The 19,857-nt window shown below is 43.5% G+C and overlaps 1 protein-coding gene across 5 annotated transcripts in view; it reads left to right on the forward strand.

Annotated features, from left to right (window-relative positions):
• Positions 1-19,857, forward strand: part of LOC123995244 (syntaxin-binding protein 5-like) — a 159,246-nt gene that overhangs the window by 93,881 nt on the left and 45,508 nt on the right. For all 5 annotated transcript variants that reach the window (XM_046298706.1, XM_046298709.1, XM_046298708.1 and 2 more), the window contains 3 exons: positions 5,101-5,235; positions 18,020-18,083; positions 19,250-19,333. In XM_046298706.1, the coding sequence (XP_046154662.1) occupies positions 5,101-5,235; positions 18,020-18,083; positions 19,250-19,333 (283 nt within the window). The remainder of the gene's footprint in view (positions 1-5,100; positions 5,236-18,019; positions 18,084-19,249; positions 19,334-19,857) is intronic.

Consider the following 19,857-nt stretch of genomic DNA (forward strand, 5'->3'; position numbering starts at 1 on the left):
CTTTGTCTCTGTACTGACGCTTAGCTTGTTTAATAGCCTTACGGAGGGAATAGCTGCACTGTTTGTATTCAGTCATGTTGCCAGACACCTTGCCCTGATTAAAAGCAGTGGTTCGCGCTTTCAGTTTCACGCGAATGCTGCCATCAATCCACGGTTTCTGGTTAGGGAATGTTTTTATCGTTGCTATGGGAACGACATCTTCGACGCACGTTCTAATGAACTCGCACACCGAATCAGCGTATTCGTCAATATTCCCATCTGACGCAATACGAAACATGTCCCAGTCCACGTGATGGAAGCAGTCTTGGAGTGTAGAGTCAGCTTGGTCTGACCAGCGTTGGACAGACCTCAGCGTGGGAGCCTCTTGTTTTAATTTCTGCCTGTAGGCAGGGATCAGCAAAATGGAGTCGTGGTCAGCTTTTCCGAAAGGGGGCGGGGCAGGGCCTTATATGCGTCGCGGAAGTTAGAGTAACAATGATCCAAGGTTTTACCACCCCTGGTTGCGCAATCGATATGCTGATAAAATTTAGGGAGTCTTGTTTTCAGATTGGCTTTGTTAAAATCCCCAGCTACAATGAATGCAGCCTCCGGATAAATGTTTTCCAGTTTGCAAAGAGTTAAATAAAGTTCGTTCAGAGCCATCGATGTGTCTGCTTGGGGGGGGATATATACGGCTGTGATTATAATCGAAGAGAATTCTCTTGGAAGATAATGCGGTCTACATTTGATTGTGAGGAATTCTAAATCAGGTGAACAGAAGGATTTGAGTTCCTGTATGTTTCCTTCATCACACCATACCAGGACGCATTACAACATCTAGCTGATTTCATAGGCTGGCAGAACTACCAGCAGACTGGTACCAGGACGCATTACAACATCTAGCTGATTTTATAGGCTGGCAGAACTACCAGCAGACTGGTACCAGGACGCATTACAACATCTAGCTGATTTTATAGGCTGGCAGAACTACCAGCAGACTGGTACCAGGACGCATTACAACATCTAGCTGATTTTATAGGCTGGCAGAACTACCAACAGACTGGTGCATTACAACATCTAGCTGAGTGTTCACCTGCTTTGTCATTTTGTTCGTGTAAGTTCAGGGGCGGATTGGCCATCTGGCATTTCGGTCAAAAGGGAAAAATGGGTCAGTGTTTTAGAAATGCCAGGTTCACAGTCCGCCCTTGTGTGTATGTGTGTGCGTGCGAGTGTGTGTGTGATACATGTCAAGTAGCATGACACCTCTCCTCAAATCCATGAATATATTAATTATACTGCAGAATAGTGGAGTCGAGACAGGAACCAGCTCTACCCAGGTGTGTGTGTGTTTGTGTATAGTCTGACAGTATGCACTGCTTCTCACTACTGCCCTGCAGCCAGAAAGACACTGAGATACAGAGAGGGAGAGGGAGAGAGAGAGAAAAACACCTAGAGAAAGAGAGGGGGAGGAGGGGGATTGGATTTGGGGAGCAAGTGAAAAAATATCATCTAAAAGATGGACACGGAAAGAGAGAGAGTAAGGGAGAGGGGAAGATTGGATGGGAGGAAAATGAGAGGGAGAGCTGTGTGTACAGCTGTGTGCATGTGTGAGAGGTGTGTGACGTTTAAGATGAGGGAGGAACATTTTTGGGGGCCTTATTGTCCATTACAGCATATTGGATGATTGTCATTCGTAGTCCATTCACCCAGCTCAATGTAACATCAATAGGTTAAGGATACTACATGATACTCTAATTTCCCTATAACCATCATGAGGTAACTACAACCTAGCCTATGAATGTAAGTTTACAACAAAGGTGCTCAGGTCAAGAGGAAAATTTAGAGTAATCTAGTTGATTTCGGGTGTAATCATTAGTCCAATAGTTGCAAACGAGAGTTTGTGTTAGACAAATTCTGATATTTTTATCCCCGTTTCGTTCTGTTTAAGAAACTTTTTTCTACAGAATCAGCTAAATGAATTCACCCCTGATCACACACAAACACAGTTCACTTTCATAGCAGCCACATACAAACAGCATGATCATTTTCTCTCACCTTTTCCCTTCGCTTGTGGACGTCAGTGCACAACACAAGGATGTCTGTGAACAGGCAAAAAAAAAACTTTCCAAGCAAACCTTCATATCATAACCGCTAACAACTACACACATTGTTGTCACCATATTCAACATAGCTAGAATTAACGCGTTAGTAAACCCGCTTCAATCATGCAGTACAGTGTACTGTCAGGAAGCATTTTAGCAGGTGGCAATGAATTAATAAAACCATAAACTTACCTTAACTTAGAAGATTTCCGGTGTTGTATAGCCATAGCCAGCTAGCTAACAAAGCATCCCTCTCTGTTTGAGCCGGGTATTTGAGTTGGCTAAACTAGCTAGCTGCATTCACAAGCTAAGTGAAAATGGAAAAAAATACAATGAAATCTCTCTCTCACTTCTCCTTCATTTTGAAATAAATTAATTTGTTCAAAACTGTTCAACTATTGTCTTTCTTTCTCTTTTAGTCAACTATTCACCACATGTATGCACTGCTAGCTAGCAGTGCTACTCTTTCAGTACTATATTCATTTTCTGATCCTTTAATTGGGTGGACAACATGTCAGTTCATGCTGCAAGAGCTCTGATATGTTGGAGGATGTCCTCCGAAGTTGTCATAATTACTGTGTAAGTCTATGGAAGGGGATGAGAACCATGAGCCTCCTAGGTTTTGTATTGAAGTCAATGTACACAGAGGAGAACAGAAAGAAGCTGTCCTCTGGCTACACTGTGGTGCTACCCTACAGAGTGCTGTTGAGGCTACTGTAGACCTTCATTCCAAAACAGTGTGTTTTCATCATTTATTCAGTGACATTAATATATTTGGTATAGTTTTATGTAAAAAGGATAACTTTTTAAATGTTTCACTATTTTTATTTTTATAAAATACATTGAGGAGGATGGTCCTCCCCTTCCTCCTCTGAGGAACCTCCACTGGTGTGTATGTGCATGCATGTGTGTCCAGTTCAACAGAACCGGATGATACTCATGTTCATGAGTTGTGTATCATACGTCATTGGGGCCCCTTGACTAGTCAGGGAACGACAGGGATGAGCAGAGCCTATGGAACAGGACCACTTTAGGGGCTCTTGTACCAATCCCTGTAGCCAACAGGGCAGAACCAGGCCCAGACAGATAAAGAGAAGGAGAAGGAGAGAGAGAGAGAGAGAGAGAGAGAGAGAGAGAGAGAGAGAGAGAGAGAGAGAGAGAGAGAGAGAGAGAGAGAGAGAGAGAGAGAGAGAGAGAGAGAGAGAGAGAGAGAGAGAGAGAGAGAGAAAGAGAGAGAGAGAGGAAGGATAGAGGGAGGGGAGGGAGAGTGGAAGAGAAGACATAGGATAGAGGGAGAGGGAGGGGAGGGAGAGAGAGTGGAAGAGAGACAGCGGATAGAGGGAGAGGGAGGGGAGGGAGAGAGAGAGTGGAAGAGAGACAGAGGATAGAGGGAGAGGGAGGGAGAGGGAGAAGAGAGTGGAAGAGAGACAGAGGATAGAGGGAGAGGGAGGGAGGGAGGGAGAGAGAGTGGAAGAGAGACAGAGGATAGAGGGATAGGGGAGAGGGAGGGGAGGGAGAGAGAGTGGAAGAGAGACAGAGGATAGAGGGAGAGGGAGGGGAGGGAGAGAGAGTGGAAGAGAGGATAGAGGGAGAGGGAGGGGATGGAGAGAGAGTGGAAGAGAGACAGAGGATAGAGGGAGAGGGAGGGGAGGGAGAGAGAGTGGAAGAGAGACAGAGGATAGAGGGAGAGGGAGGGGAGGGAGAGAGAGTGGAAGAGAGACATAGGATAGAGGGAGGGAGGGAGGGGAGAGAGACAGAGGATAGAGGAAGAGAGACAGAGGATAGAGGGAGAGGGAGGGGAGGGAGAGAGAGAGTGGAAGAGAGACAGAGGATAGAGGGAGAGGGAGGGGAGGGAGAGAGAGTGGAAGAGAGACAGAGGATAGAGGGAGAGGGAGGGGAGGGAGAGAGAGTGGAAGAGAGACAGAGGATAGAGGGAGAGGGAGGGGAGGGAGAGAGAGTGGAAGAGAGACAGAGGATAGAGGGAGAGGGAGGGGAGGGAGAGAGAGAGTGGAAGAGAGACAGAGAATAGAGGGAGAGGGAGGGGAGGGAGAGAGAGTGGAAGAGATAGAGAGTAAAAAAGGGAGGAGAGATAGGACATGGATAATGATAGGTGATCCAGGGATGGTGTGATTCGTCATACATACAGCCCATGATTTTCATGTTAAAACTGTAAAATGACTGCAGTGTGCATTTTGAAGAGCATTTTTGGATCAGATGTGGGCTTGAATCCTACAAAGTGGTTGACTAACTCCTCTTCATTCACCATTTGATACCCAACCCTTAGCTAACTCTTCAATAATGCTATTCTACTTCCTCTCCTCTTTCCTCTCCCTCCTTCCCTGGGGGAGTGTGGTTCTGGTCAGAAGTGATGTGTTCAGGTATATCAGGCCTGGTTTGAGTCCTTTTTTATTCATGAAGCACCATTAGGAAGTCTTGAAGGGCTTCTTTTAAAGTGCTGATTCCAGGTCAAAATGACTAGTTGGGGATAGATGACCATTGGGACCTAGGTAGAGACTGATAGGGTGTTCATAGGCTTTTAACCATTCATTAAGCTATATCTAGATGGATGAATGAATGGATGGATTGATGGCTGAAGGACAAGTGGCATGATTGGACGAAGTGATGAAAGGTAGAAGATGAACCATTGATGAAAGGTAGAGAAGGAGGGAAGGAAGAGTAATATGTGTTCGTTCTGGTCCAGTCCTCTCCTCTCGAATCAGTCCGGTAATTAGGTGCCCAATAGAGTTTTAAACACCTCTCCCGTCACCTTGGTCTTAGCTCAGCATTATTTATCTCACTGTAGAAATCAATACACACTGAGGGAGATTCTTAATCTACACAGTTTCTCTGTTGTAAAATGCAAATCAGTTATCAGCAGCAATATCCTTCTGTCTTTCTTTTTTTCTCTCTTAGTCTAATACTATTACTTTTACTCCCTCTCTGTGTCTCTATCTCTCTGTCTCTATCTCTCTCTTAGCTCCTACATAAATGTTCTCTCTGTTTTTTCTCTGTTTTCCAGGATCACATTCGTCCACCTGCCATTCCAGAGTAAATGGCTGTACATCGGCACAGAGAAAGGAAACATCCACATCGTCAACGTGGAGTCGTTCACACTCTCAGGCTACGTCATCATGTGGAACAAAGCCATCGAACTGTGAGTGGAGCTTACACTGGTGGAATGGAGAGCCCTATCAAAGAACATCTTACAGTTGTAGGATCTTCATTTGATCACTCTTTTGTTGCTGAGAATTTTCAGTGCGGGAAATGCAGATGAACTTCATGATTTGCATAAATTCACTGAAAATCCATACTGACACACGGTTATATAAACAGTATTGCACTTTTATTGTAGCCTACTCAAGCAAAATGATGGAATAAATATTCAAATCCTGTTGCTGCAGGATTATTTTGCTGTGACAATATAGGTCAAATTCAGATCCTACATCTGTAGTCTCTCTAGGCTTAATCCACAACTGGTGGCTTTACTAACCGCAGTTGTGAAGGAGAAAGGATGTGAATCACTAGTTCTGAATCTTAGTTACTAGACCTCTTCAACACTAGTATTAAGACACTGCTATTTCACAGGGTGTTTGTGTTGCTGTTGACATACCTCATGTTGTTTCTGCTCTAGAGCTCTTGCATAATTCACTCGTGACCTTTTTAGCATTTTCCTCATCCTGTCTCTTCCTGTCTCATAGTGAGGGATGGAACAGGTGTCTCTTAAGATCAGTGTTGGCCATGTACAGATGTCCTGTGTCAACAGTGCTGAGGGGAAAGGAAGAAGGAAAGTAGAGGAGTGGGGAAGGGGGAGGGGAGAGGAGATGAGACAGGCAAGAAAAAGAGAGAAGAGGAAGAGAGGATAGGAAAGAGACTGGGGTTGATAGAGGAGGGTGGGGGTTTAGGAGAGGTGAAGGGTAGACGAGAGGAAGGAGAGAGGAAGTAGAGAAATAGAAGGAGGTCGGTCGGGGGTAGACAAGTAGGAGAGAGGTAGAGGTGGGTTACAAGGAAGGAAGTAGTGTGAATGGGTGACAGTATGGGTCTCTAAGGAGTCGTGCCTGCCAGTCCTGAAGCTGCCATGGTATTTCCAGACTAAAGGTGTGTGTGTGTGTGTGTGTGTGTGTGTGTGTGTGTGTGTGTGTGTGTGTGTGTGTGTGTGTGTGTGTGTGTGTGTGTGTGTGTGTGTGTGTGTGTGTGTGTGTGTGTGTGTGTGTGTGTGTGTGTGTGTGTGTGTGTGTGTGTGTGTGTGTGTGTGTGTGTGTGTGTGTGTGTGGCCGATATCCAGTTCTGATGACAACAGTATTTCTGCACACAAAGGCATTATGATTATACAGGAGCTTCAGATGGCACTTTCTCTCTCCTTCTATCTCTCCCTTCTCTCTCTCTCTACCCCTCTTTTTCTGTCTCATCTTATTGTGGGCTGCGGGTATGCAAGGTAGATACCTCTCCTGCCTTTATCTTCTCCTATTGTCCTCTTTGGAGCTGTCATCAGAGAGGGACTGTGGAGTGGGCGGCTCAGAGACAATGTGCTCTCTATTTTACACCACCTCAGTATTACACTGCATAGAAAGAAATACACCCAAGCAGAGCACAGAACATTACAGAGTGGAACAGAACACTGTCAAGAAGATTACCAGGCTGTACTGCAACACTCAGTGCTATAGCAGAACACTGTCGTTCAGTTCGGTTCTATTTTAGTTTAGTAATATGTGGAGAAAAGACCCAAGTACTTGTAGGTAACAGTAAGGTATTGTCATGTCTTTACTATCACTAAATGTGATTTTATCAAATCAATTCTCTATGTGTAATTATTATTACGTGATTAAACTAATCATGTAAACTTAATTAACTAGGAGGTTGGGGCACCAAGGAAAATGTTGATTTACAGAGGTATAATTTTTTATGTCTGATTGTATAGTCATTCTCATGAATGTATTATTATTACCTTGTTAGTCTAATAAAATATATATATAAATATTCACCTTTATTTAACCAGGTAGGCAAGTTGAGAACATCTTTATTGAACCAGGTAGGCAAGTTGAGAACAAGTTCTCATTTACAATTGCGACCTGGCCAAGATAAAGCAAAGCAGTTCAACACATACAACGACACAGAGTTACACATGGAGTAAAACAAACATACAGTCAATAATACAGTATAAACAAGTCTATATACGATGTGAGCAAATGAGGTGAGATAAGGGAGGTAAAGGCAAAAAAAGGCCATGGTGGCAAAGTAAATACAATATAGCAAGTAAAACACTGGAATGGTAGATTTGCAGTGGAAGAATGTGCAAAGTCCAAAGTTCTGCACGAACAAACAAATAAAATATTCAGCAATATTCAAATTTGCTTCATTTTTTATTTACTAACTAACTAAATAATCACAGAAATACACAACAAACTGTAGATATGTCACGCCCTGACCCTAGATAGCTTTTTATGTCTCTATTTTTGGTTTGGTCAGGGTGTGATTTGGGTGGGCATTCTATGTTCATGTTTCTATGTTTTCTGTCTTTGTGTTTGGCCAGGTATGGTTCTCAATCAGGGACAGCTGTCTATCGTTGTCTCTGATTGGGAATCATACGTAGGTAGCTTTTTTCCCTCCTTCTGTGTGGGATCTTCTATGTTTGTGTGCAGTTTAATCTTGATGGTTGTACAGTCGTCTCAAATAAAACTGAGAGGGAAAACAACGACTAAACAGCTTCTGTCATGTTTTGTCATTTATTATCATGTCTTGTCCCTGTGCTCCCCATTCTATTCGTTTCCCTCTGCTGGTCTTATTAGGTTCTTTCCCTCTTTCTATCCCTCTCTCTCCCCCTCCCTCTCTCACTCTCTCGCTCTCTCTTCTCTCTATCGTTCCGTTCCTGCTCCCAGCTGTTCCTATTCCCCTAATCATCATTTAGTCTTCCCACACCTGTTTCCGATCCTTTTCCCTGATTAGAGTCCCTATTTCTCTCCTTGTTATTCGTTTCTGCCCTGTCGGTTCCTTGTCTAGAATTCACCGTGCTGTGTTTGTGTATCGCCCTGTCGTGTCGTGTTTTCCTCAGATGCTGCGTGGTGAGCAGGTGTCTGAGTCTGTCTGGTTCAAGTGCCTTCCCGAGGCAACCTGTTGTTCACCTGCTGTTCAAGATCGAGTCTCCAGTTTGTCCTCGTCATTTCGAGTGAAAGTTTTGCGTGGTGAGCAGGTGTCTGAGTCTGTCTGGTTCAAGTGCCTTCCCGAGGCAACCTGTTGTTCACCTGCTGTTCAAGATCGAGTCTCCAGTTTGTCCTCGTCATTTCGAGTGAAAGTTGTGTTTTTTGATTGTATTTACTTTACTGGATTAAAGACTCTGTTTTCGCCAAGTCGCTTTTGGGTCCTCTTTCACCAGCACGACAGCTTCCTTGTGCAAACTAACTGCACACAAACATAGAAGACTATATTTGTGTGCAGTTAGTTTGCACAAGGAAGCTGTTTAGTCGTTGTTTTCTTTATTGTTTTGTTTTGTCTAAAGTTTAACTTCAGTAATAAATATTATGTGGAACTCAAGGAACGCTGTGTCTCATCCTCCCGACGACAGCTGTTACAAGATATTGGTTACTAACAATGATAGAAAAGTCCCTAGTGGGCTAAGCCGATATGACAGCTTGGTAGACAAAAGGAAATGGGTGGGACTGAGAGAGCTGGAAAGACAAATTGGATTCATTACACACAGTCTATAATTATATTAATTGAAATGTCAATCCTTTGCACATGAACGGCTGCTCTTTCGAGAATAATTGCAATGTATATATATTTACGCCCATATGTCGTTGTTGTCTTCTCTGTTGGAATCCTTGATTGTCCTGTAGGGTTAATCAGAGACTCTGGTTAACTTTCCTAGAAGTCACAATTTCTTTCGTGGATGTAGGTGGTTAGAATGTCCTTCATGAGATCACCAAATGAAACACTCGTCATAACTGTCCCTTTAGTGTCCACGGACCATTCCTACATTCTCGAAAGTAGAAATATTGTTTAATTCTTCCATTATGGGGATTTAGGAGTTTGGCCAAGTCTAGTCCTTTGGTCTCGCTCTGTGCTCTCTGCCAGGAATTTATGACCTGAGATAATAAAACCTGGGTTTGGAGAGAGAGAGGGGGAGGGGGGGGTCACAATCTACACCCAGAAAGGGCCACTTCATGACAGTATACACTGGAGTTGTGTCCTACTATCATACTAGGCATAGTAAAGAAGAGCGTGGAGTACTACAGCACAGCTTGAGGGGTGCCACAGAATTCTATGGCATGTTATTTAAAAGAAGAACCACTGTATATGTTTCCCCCTAGCTTCAAGAGGTTAAACCAGTTATCACCCTCCCTGTAGTCGTAGAACTACCCGTCCCGGATCCGGTATATTTGTCACCAGCAACGCTGAATAGCATAGCGCAACAGTCAACAAATATTACGATAAAATATTCATATTCATGAAATCACATGTGAAATATAGCAAAACACAGCTTAGCCTTTTGTTAATCACCCTGTCATCTCAGAATTTGAAATTATGCTTTACAGCAAAAGCAATACAAGCGTTTGTGTAAGGTTATCGATAGCCTAGCATAGCAGTATGTACACTTAGCATCAGGAAGCTTGGTCACGAAAATCAGAAAAGCAATCAAATTAACCATTTACCTTTGATGATCTTCGGATGTTTTCACTCACGAGACTCCCAGTTTAACAGCAAATGTTCCTTTTGTTCCATAAAGATATTTTTATATCCAAATACCTCCGTTAGTTTGGTGCGTTATGCCCAGGAATCCACCGGAAATAGCGGTCACGACAACACAGACACAAATTCCAAATTATATCCATAATGTCAACAGAAACATGGTAAACATTTTTTATAATCAATCCTCAAGGTGTTTTTCAAAAATCTATTCGATAATATATCAACCGGGACAGTTGGCTTTTCACTAGGATCGGGAGGAACAATGGCCGACTCTCTCTTTTGCGCAAAAATCACTCTGAGAGCCCCCACCTGACCACTTACGTAATGTGGTCGTTCACGCTCATTCTTCAAAATAAAGGCCTGAAACTGTCTAAAGGCTGTAGACACCACAGGGAAAGGAATCTGGTTGATATCCCTTTCAATGGTCAATAGGGATGCATAGGAACACAGAGCTTTCAAAATAAGAGTCACTTCCTGATTGGATTTTTCTCAGGCTTTCGCCTGCAATATCAGTTCTGTTATACTCACAGACAATATTTTTACAGTTTTGGAAACTTTAGAGTGTTTTCTATCCTAAGCTGTCAATTATATGCATATTCTAGCATCTGGTCCTGAGAAATAGGCCGTTTACTTTGGGACCATTATTTTCCAAAAAATAAAAATATAGTGCCCCCGAGCTTCAAGAGACCAGTCATTACCCTCCCTGTAGTCATCACATAAAGTTACACTGTGTGTGTTTGACTCACTTCTGTGTACTGAGCCACTTTACCAGGAACTGCTGACCACACACCCTCTATGACACACAGTTCATGTGAACACCAGAGGGTGTCCTCTCTCTCCCTCCCGGCCCTTCCCCCTCTTTATTCTTGTATGTTGCCTCTTGCTGCACCTGCCTGTCTGTATGTGTGGGTGTCTGTGTGTGTGTTTGTGTGTTCCCTCCCACCTAGTCTCAGCCTTCACTGTGTCCTAACTGGGCCTAGAGATCAGGCCCTACTGTACCATCCAAACCTCCAGGCCTGTTGGGTGTGATGCTCATGGATAGACCCAGTACTGTAACTTTGCCCGTGGGGAGTAATCTATCACCCAGTCCTCCAGGAGACCCAGAGCAGTAGCAGAGCTGACCCACCAGTCCTCACACTCCACTCCACCACAGGGTTTGGCTGCAGATTGATTGGCTGAAAATTACAGTCTGAAAGAAAGAATGAAAGCCTTGAGATGAATGTCACCCTCTCTGATGAAATTCACCCTGTATGATGAGTCACACTCTCTGATGAATGTCACCCTCCCTGATGAATGTCACCCTCTCTGATGAGTCAACCTGTCTGATGAGTCACCCTCTCTGATGAATGCCACCCTGTCTGATGAAAGTCACCTTATGTGATGAGTCACCCTCTCTGATCAATGTCACCCTACCTGATGAGTCAATCTCTCTGATGAATGTCAGCCTGTCTGATGAGTCATCCTCTCTGATGAATGTCACTCTGTCTGATGAATGTCACCCTGTCTGTTTAAAGTCACCCTGTCTGACGAGTCACCCTCTCTGATGAATGTCACCCTGTCTGATGAAAGTCACCCTCTCTGATGAATGTCACCATCTCTGATAAATGTCACACTGTCTGATTAGTCTCCCTGTTTGATGAATGTGGCCTTCTTTGGTAGGTCACACTCTCTGATATGTTCGCCAAAAGAGAGATCAGGGTCCAGAGTAACGCCGAGGTCCTTCTCAGTTTTATTTGAGACGACTGTACAACCATCAAGATTAACCTGTTGAGTGTAGGGGGCAGTATTTTGATGTTTGGATGAAAAACTTACCCAAATGAAACTGCCTATTTCTCAGGCCCAGAATCTAGAATATGCATAGAATTGTCAGATTAGGATAGAAAAAATATTTGAGTTATAACAGAACTGATATTGCAGGCAAAAACCTGAGGAAAGTCCAACAAGGAAGTGCCTAAGATAAACAAATCTCCCTGTTCCATTGCATGCCTTCCCTCCATTTAAAGGGATATCAACCAGATTCCTTTCTCTATGGCTTCCAGATGGTGTGAACAGTCATTAGACATGGTTTCAGGCTTTTATTCTGAAAAATGAGCGAGAACGATCACATCGTGTCAATGGATGGGTTTTGCATATGCAACAGCTTGGAGTAAACATTTTCTCTCTCTCTCCTATTGAAAAAGCTACGGTCCGGTTGAAATATGATTGATTATTTATTGTAAAAACAACCTGAGGATTGATTATAAAAAATGTTTCTACGAACTTTTCGGATACTATTTGGAATTTTTGTCTGCCCCGTCGTGTTCGCTCGAGCCTGTGGATTACTGAACATAACGTGCCAAATCAAATGGAGGTGTTTTGGATATAAAAATAATCTTTATGGAACAAAAGGAACATTTATTGTGTAACTGGGAGTGCAAACACCCGAAGATCATCCAAGGTAAGCGATTCATTGTATTGCTTTTCTGACTTTTGTGACCAATCTACTTTGCTGCTAGCTGTTTGTAATGTTTTGTCTGCTGAGAGAGATGTCCTAACATAAACGCTTGGATAGCTTTGCTGTAAAGCATTTTTTTTAAAATCTGACATGCCAGGTGGATTAACAACAAGCTAAGCTGTGTTTTGCTATATTGCACTTGTGATTTCATGAAAATGTAATATTTTTAGTCATTTAATTTGATTTTGGCGCTCTGCAATTCAGAGGATGTTGACGAAAATGATCCCTCTAACGGGATGGGTGCGCCAAGAAGTAATTGTCAGATTCAATAGAAGATTTCTTTGTTTCTTGGGACCTAGAACAAGCATCTCTGTTTTGTCTGCATCTCTGTTTTGGCCTCCAATTCCTTATATCTGAAACACAAGCTTCTAGCGAGGACAATTTTGGGCTCCACCATGTTTCATTGAAATGTACAGCTGTGTGTCATCCGCATAGCAGTGAAAGTTAACATTATGTTTTCGAATGACATCCCCAAGAGGTAAAATATATTGTGAAAACAATAGTGGTCCTAAAACGGAACCTTGAGGAACACCGAAATTTACAGTTGATTTGTCAGAGGACAAACCATTCACAGAGACAAACTGATATCTTTCCGACAGATAAGATCTAAACCAGGCCAGAACTTGTCCGTGTAGACCAATTTGGGTTTCCAATCTCTCCAGAAGAATGTGGTGATCGACGGTATAAGGTCTAGGATGCAGAGCCTCGGTCTTACGCCATTAAAAGGTCATTTACCACCTTCACAGATGCAGTCTCAGTGCTTTAATGGGGTCTAAAACCAGACTGAAGTATTTCGTATACATTGTTTGTCTTCAGGTAGGCAGTGAGTTGCCGCGCAACAGCTTTTTCAATTTTTTTTGAGAGGAATGGAAGATTCGATATAGGCCGATAGTTTAAAAAATATTTTCTGGGTCAAGGTTTGGGTTTTTCAAGCGAGGATTTATTTCTGCCACTTTTAGTGGCACATTTATTATGTTCAACATAGGAGGGCCAAGCACAGGAAGCAGCTCTTTCAGTAGTTTAGTTGGAATAGGGTATGCAGCTTGATGGTTTAGAGGCCATGATTATTTTCAGCATTGTGTCAAGAGATATAGTACTAAAACACTTGAGTGTCTCCCTTGATCCTAGGCACTGGCAGAGTTGTGCAGACTAAGGACAACTGAGCTTTGGAGGAATATGCAGATTTAAAGAGGAGTCCGTAATTTGCTTTCGAATGATCATGATCTTTTCCTCAAAGAAGTTTATGAATTTATTACTGCTGAAGTGAAAGCCATCCTCTCTTGGGGAATGCTGCTTTTTAGTTAGCTTTGTTAGTATTGCGCAAGGTCAAATTGAGTTCCTCAGTTAGGTGGTTAACTGATTTTTGTCCTCTGACAATCCTTGGATAGGCAGAGGGAGTCTGGAAATGCATCAAGGAATCGTTGGGTTGTCTGAGAATTTATAGCACAACTTTTGATGCTCCTTGGTTGGGGTCTGAGCAGATTATTTGTTGTGATTGAAAACGTAATAAAATGGTGGTCCGATAGTCCAGGATTATGAGGAAAAACATTAAGATCCACAACATTTATTCCATGGGACAAAACTAGGTCCAGAGTATGACTGTGGCAGTGAGTAGGTCCAGAGACATGTTGGACAAAGCCCACTGAGTCGATGATGTCTCCGAAAGCCTTTTGGAGTGGGTCTGTGGACTTTTCCATGTGAATATTAAAAATTAGAATATTATCTTCTATGACTACAAGGTCTGATAGGAATTCAGGGAACTCAGTGAGGAATGCTGTATCTGGCCCTGGAGGCCTGTAAACAGTAGCTATGAAAAGTGATTGAGTAGGCTGCACAGATTTCATGACTAGAAGCTCAAAAGACGAAATTGAAATTTGTTATCGTAAATGTTAGCAACACCTCCACCTTTGCAGAATGCACGGGAGATATGGTCACTAGTGTAACGAGGAGGTGAGGCCTCATTTAACACAGAGACAATTACTCGATGCCAACACATCTTTCTAGCTGATTTACACGCTGAAGCAATGTTGCGCTTGGTGAACTCTGACAGTTTCATCCTAACATCGTTGGTGCCGACGTGGATAACAATATCTCTATACTCTCTACACTCACCAATTTTAGCTTTAGCCAGCACCATCATCAGATTAGCCTAAATGTCGGTAGCCCTGCCCCCTGGTAAAGAGTGTATGATCTCTGGATGATTCGTTTTAAGTCTAATACTGCAGGTAATGGAGTCGCCAATGACTAGGGTTTTCAATTTGTCAGAGCTAATGGTGGGAAGCTTCGGCGTCTCAGACCCCGTAACGGGAGCCCCCCAGGGGTGGGTGCTCAGTCCCCTCCTGTACTCCCTGTTCACCCACGACTGCATGGCCAGGCACAACTCCAACCATCATTACGTTTTCAGACACCACACCAGTGGTATGCCTGATCACCGACGACAACGAGACAGCCTATAGTGCGTATGGCCCAGTACATCACTGGTGCTAAGCTGCCTGCCATCCAGGACCTCTAACTAGGCGGTGTCAGAGGAAGGCCCTAAAAATTGTCAAAGAACCCAGCCACCCCAGTCATAGATTGTTCACCTCTACTACCGCATGGCAAGCTGTACCGAAGTGCCAAGTCTCGGACAAAAAGGCTTCTCAACTATTTTTACTCCCAAGCCATAAGACTCCTGAACAGGTAATCAAATGGCTACCGGACTATTTGCATTGTGTGCTCCCCCCAACCCCTCTTTTACACTGCTGCTACTCTCTGTTTATCATATATGGACAGTCACTTTAACTATACATTTAACTATACATTCATGTACATATGTACATACCTTAATTGGCCCGACCAACCAGGGCTCCCCCACATTGGCTAAACGGGCTATCTGCGTTGTGTCCCACAACCCACCACCCGCCAACCCCTATTTACAATACTGCTACTCTCTGTTTAACATATATGCATAGTCACTTTAACCATATCTACATGTACATACTACCTCAATCAGCCTGACTAACCGGTGTCTGTATGTAGCCTCGCTACTTTTATAGTCTTGCTACTGTGTATAGCCTTGCCACTGTTTTTCACTGTCTTTTTACTGTTGTTTTTTAAATCTTTACTTACCTATTGTTCACCTAATACCTTTTTTTCACTATTGGTTAGAGCCTTCACTATTGGTTAGAGCCTTCGCTATTGGTTAGAGCATTTCACTGTAAGGTCTACTACACCTGTTGTATTCGGCCCACATGACAAATCAACTTAGATTTGAAAGTCACCCTCTCTGATGAATGTCACCCTGTCTGGTGAATGTCATCCTCTCTGATGAGTCACACAAGGATGAATGTCACCCTCTCTGATGAGTCACACTATGATGAATGTCACCCTCTCTGATGATAGTCACCCTGTCTAATGAATGTCACCCTGTCTGATGAAAGTCACCCTGCCTAATGAAAGTCACCCTGCCTAATGAAAGTCACCCTGTGTGATGAAAGTCACCCTGTCTGATGAAAGTCACCCTGCCTAATGAAAGTCACCCTGTGTGATGAAAGTCATCCTGCCTGATGAAAGTTACCCCCCAAGATTCTGCTTTCCTCTTCCATCCCTATTTCTTTCTGTCCCTTCCCCCTCAATGTCACCATCTTTCTCCTACTCCTCTCATTTTGATACCTGTGCTTACATTATCCCACCTCCCCCCATACACATAAACAGGTAGTCCTGTTGGCATGTTCCTGGCTAAGGCCCCATACTAAGGGTTGTTCATGCCATGTTGCCATAGGGGACATTTTCTGTGTGACTGTGTTTCCGCTGTTTCAGTATTGGATGCTTGTGTTCCCTGCAGATGCACCAGCTGTTCTTGTGTGTGTGTGTGTGTGTGTACTCTGGGGAGGAAGTCATTCTCACTGAATGGGGGATTAATAGAGAGTACGTACACACACACACACACACACACACACACACACACACACACACACACACACACACACACACACACACACACACACACACACACACACACACACACACACACACACACACACACACACACACACACACACACACACACACACACACACACACACACAAACTTACATAGACACAAAGGCCTTGCCCGTTTCCATTAAACGAGAGCAACAGTATAACAAGCATGCCTATCTGTCATCTACAAATGTGTGTGTGTGTGTGTGTGTGTGTGTGTGTGTGTGTGTGTGTGTGTGTGTGTGTGTGTGTGTGTGTGTGTGTGTGTGTGTGTGTGTGTGTGTGTGTGTGTGTGTGTGTGTGTGTGTGTGTGTGTCTTATGGCTTATACAGGGTGTGTGTGTGTTTGCGTGTGTGTCTTTCTCATGGCTTATACAGGGTGTGTGTGTTTGCGTGTGTATGTTGATACTATACATCTGTGATACACACCACAGGACATGGTTGATGGTGTTAGATGGTGTTTGTGTGATATCCGCTATGGGACATTGAGTTTGATGGCATATAGATAGATGGTAGGTGTTGTATTGCATGTGTGATGCATTCAATATGACATTCACATATATGGGCAGGTGGTATCCATTATGAGAGAAGTCTGTGTGTGGAATTCAGGCCTCTGCACCTTAGATAGATTACTTTCATTCACACACACTTGCATAGGTGTGTGTGTGTGCTTGCCTCTATGTGGTTACTGCATATTTTCAGGAGGCTGTCTGCACTCTGCACATCCTGGCTCTGTTTCCATGGTGATCCATTCTCCAAATCCTGTGTGTGTGTGTGCATGCGTGCACATGTGCGTGTGTGTGTGTGTGCAACAGAGAATGGGTTGGTTTGTAAGTAACAGTGTGACAGTGGCGAGGGGGATTAGATAAATAAACAACTCCAGCTGCAGTAACACTGAGTTAATAACACTATCTGGTTAACACTGATAAATATAGACCCCGGCAACCATGGGCAACATCCCAATTCTCCATAGCATCGCCTCCTCTCCTCTCCTCTCCTCTCCTCTCCTCTCCTCTCCTCTCCTCTCCTCTCCTCTCCTCTCCTCTCCTCTCCCTCTCCTCTCCTCTCCTCTCCTCTCCTCTCTCTCTCCTCTCCTCTCCTCTCCTCTCTCCTCTCCTCTCCTCTCTCCTCTCCTCTCCTCTCCTCTCCTCTACTTATCGCCTTTCCTTCATGACCCGAGTCATCCCCATCCCCATCCTCATCCTCTATGTTAGCCATGATGGCAGTCTTTGGCATAGGGAGAGGACAGAGACACGGAGGAAGAGAGGAGGACTGAGATGGAGATACACACACACACACACACACACACACACACACACACACACACACACACACACACACACACACACACACACACACACACACACACACACACACACACACACACACACACACACACACACACACACACACACACACACACACACACACACACACACACACACACACACACACACACTACAGTACACACTCTCACAGGGGACTGACAGCCATCCATCTCTCCCTTCAGTAAGCTCCTGTCTTTGAAAGAGGACTCTCAGGGCTTCAGCAGTTAGCCCGGTCCTTCCCGTGTGGATTTGATGAGGTTGAGGGGAGTGTCAACTTGATTAGGCTGAGGGGATTGTCCCTTTGATGAGGCTCACCTTTATTCTCTCTCTCTCTCTCTCTCTCTCTCTCTCTCTCTCTCTCTCTCTCTCTCTCTCTCTCTCTCTCTCTCTCTCTCTCTCTCTCTCTCTCTCTCTCTCTCTCTCTCTCTCTCTCTCTCTCTCTCTCTCTCTCTCTCTCTCTCTCTCTCTCTCTCTCAGATCCTCCAAGGCCCACCCAGGTCCTGTGGTCCACATAAGTGACAACCCCATGGATGAGGGAAAGGTATGGCGTGGCTCTCTGCCCAAAAGTGGTGTACATTACATGTGTGTATATTTCCTTCTTGTTGTTGAAGAGTGTGGCATGCCACTAATCCTTCTCTAAAGACCTCACACATCGCTTGATTGTTCAGGTCTGACACTTGCCCCTCATCCTGCCATCTGTCCCTGCCTCCCTACCTCTCTGCCCCTCTCTCTGGATGTAGGTTTAGCCTTTATGAAACATTCAAGCTGGCTGAATCATTATTTCTCTTTTATTTGAATACACAGATAATCGCTTTTGAAATATGAATGACGTGTCACAGCCACGGCTGTTCAGACGTTTATCTATCATTTATTAATGTTTCAGGACTCGGGGTGCGAGAGGAGCTGAGTTACAAAGAAATATAGACGGAAAATAATTCCTTATCATTTGAATTTCAATGAAGGCATTCTCGCACAGAGAGGTTTAAAGGTTCAATGCTGCCGTTTAAAATACATCTCAATATCAAATCATTTCTGGGTAACAATTAAGTACCTTAAAATGTTCAAAAATAACTTCTTAAGCAAAGAGCCATTTCTCAAGCAATAATTTTGCTAGGACTGTCTGGGAGTGGTCTGAGTGGGGAGGGTAAAACCTGAAAATGAGCTGTTATTGAAAGAGAGGTTTGTAACTCTCTTTCTTATTGGTATATTAACTAATTTACCGCTTGGTGATGTCACCAGGCAGAGTAAAACTCCATCCCATCAAAATAGGCTGAATTTTATGGAATTTTTAAACAACTCAAATGGAATTATCATCATGCTAACAATTTCACAGTATTATTCCAAACTCATAGTGTGGAAATATATATGAAACATAGGAAATTAATGTTTTTGACTGCACTGGGCCTTAAAATAAATAGTCCATTGTTTGGGGTATATTGAAAATATCAACTTTAGGGGGCATGGTTTGGTTAACAATAGCCATGGAAAAATGTAACAAAATGCAATTGTATTTACTTGTTGTTATTAACAGTTTAGAACCAAGGTCAAGAGGTAATCAAATAAACTGTGATTCCTGTTTGTCTTCTATTTCATCCCACCATCCAACCGCAGGGTGCAGTGGGAATGTTGAGCGTATTATTCCTTCTCTGATATGTCTGTCCTCACAGGTCCAAATCTCACTGGCTGTCTGTCAATTTTCCCTTTCAGCTCATCATTGGATATGAGGCTGGAATTGTGGTCTTGTGGGATCTGAAATCTAAGAAAGCAGACTACCGCTACACTTACGACGAGGTAGGCAACATCTCCCACAATGCCTTTCAGTACCTCTCTTCCTGTGATCTGGGTAATGCATGAAAATACAAGAAGAGAAATCAAATATTCATGAACTGCTTGATATAAATGGAATAGTGTGTGTGTACTGTGTGTGTGTACTGTGTGTATACTGTGTGTGTACTGTGTGTATACTGTGTGTATACTGTGTGTGTACTGTGTGTATACTGTGTGTGTATACTGTGTGTGTATACTGTGCGTGTACTGTGTGTATACTGTGTGTGTACTTTGTGTGTACTGTGTGTGTACTGTGTGTATACTGTGTGTGCACTGTGTATGTACTGTGTGTGTATGTGTGTGTGTGTGCACTGTGTTTTCCATATGCATTGTTTGCCTTTGAGAGATGACATTAAAAGGGTTTAGAGTCTGTGAAGGACTAGACATGTAGACCAGGACTGTTTGGTGTTCGTTCTGTGTGTACCCATACTGAGTTACTGTAAGGTTCTGTATTTATTTTCTTAGTCAACCTTTTGTTCTGTTTCGTT

The sequence above is a fragment of the Oncorhynchus gorbuscha genome, linkage group LG14 (assembly GCF_021184085.1).
Source record: "Oncorhynchus gorbuscha isolate QuinsamMale2020 ecotype Even-year linkage group LG14, OgorEven_v1.0, whole genome shotgun sequence".
Lineage (NCBI taxonomy): Eukaryota > Metazoa > Chordata > Actinopteri > Salmoniformes > Salmonidae > Oncorhynchus > Oncorhynchus gorbuscha.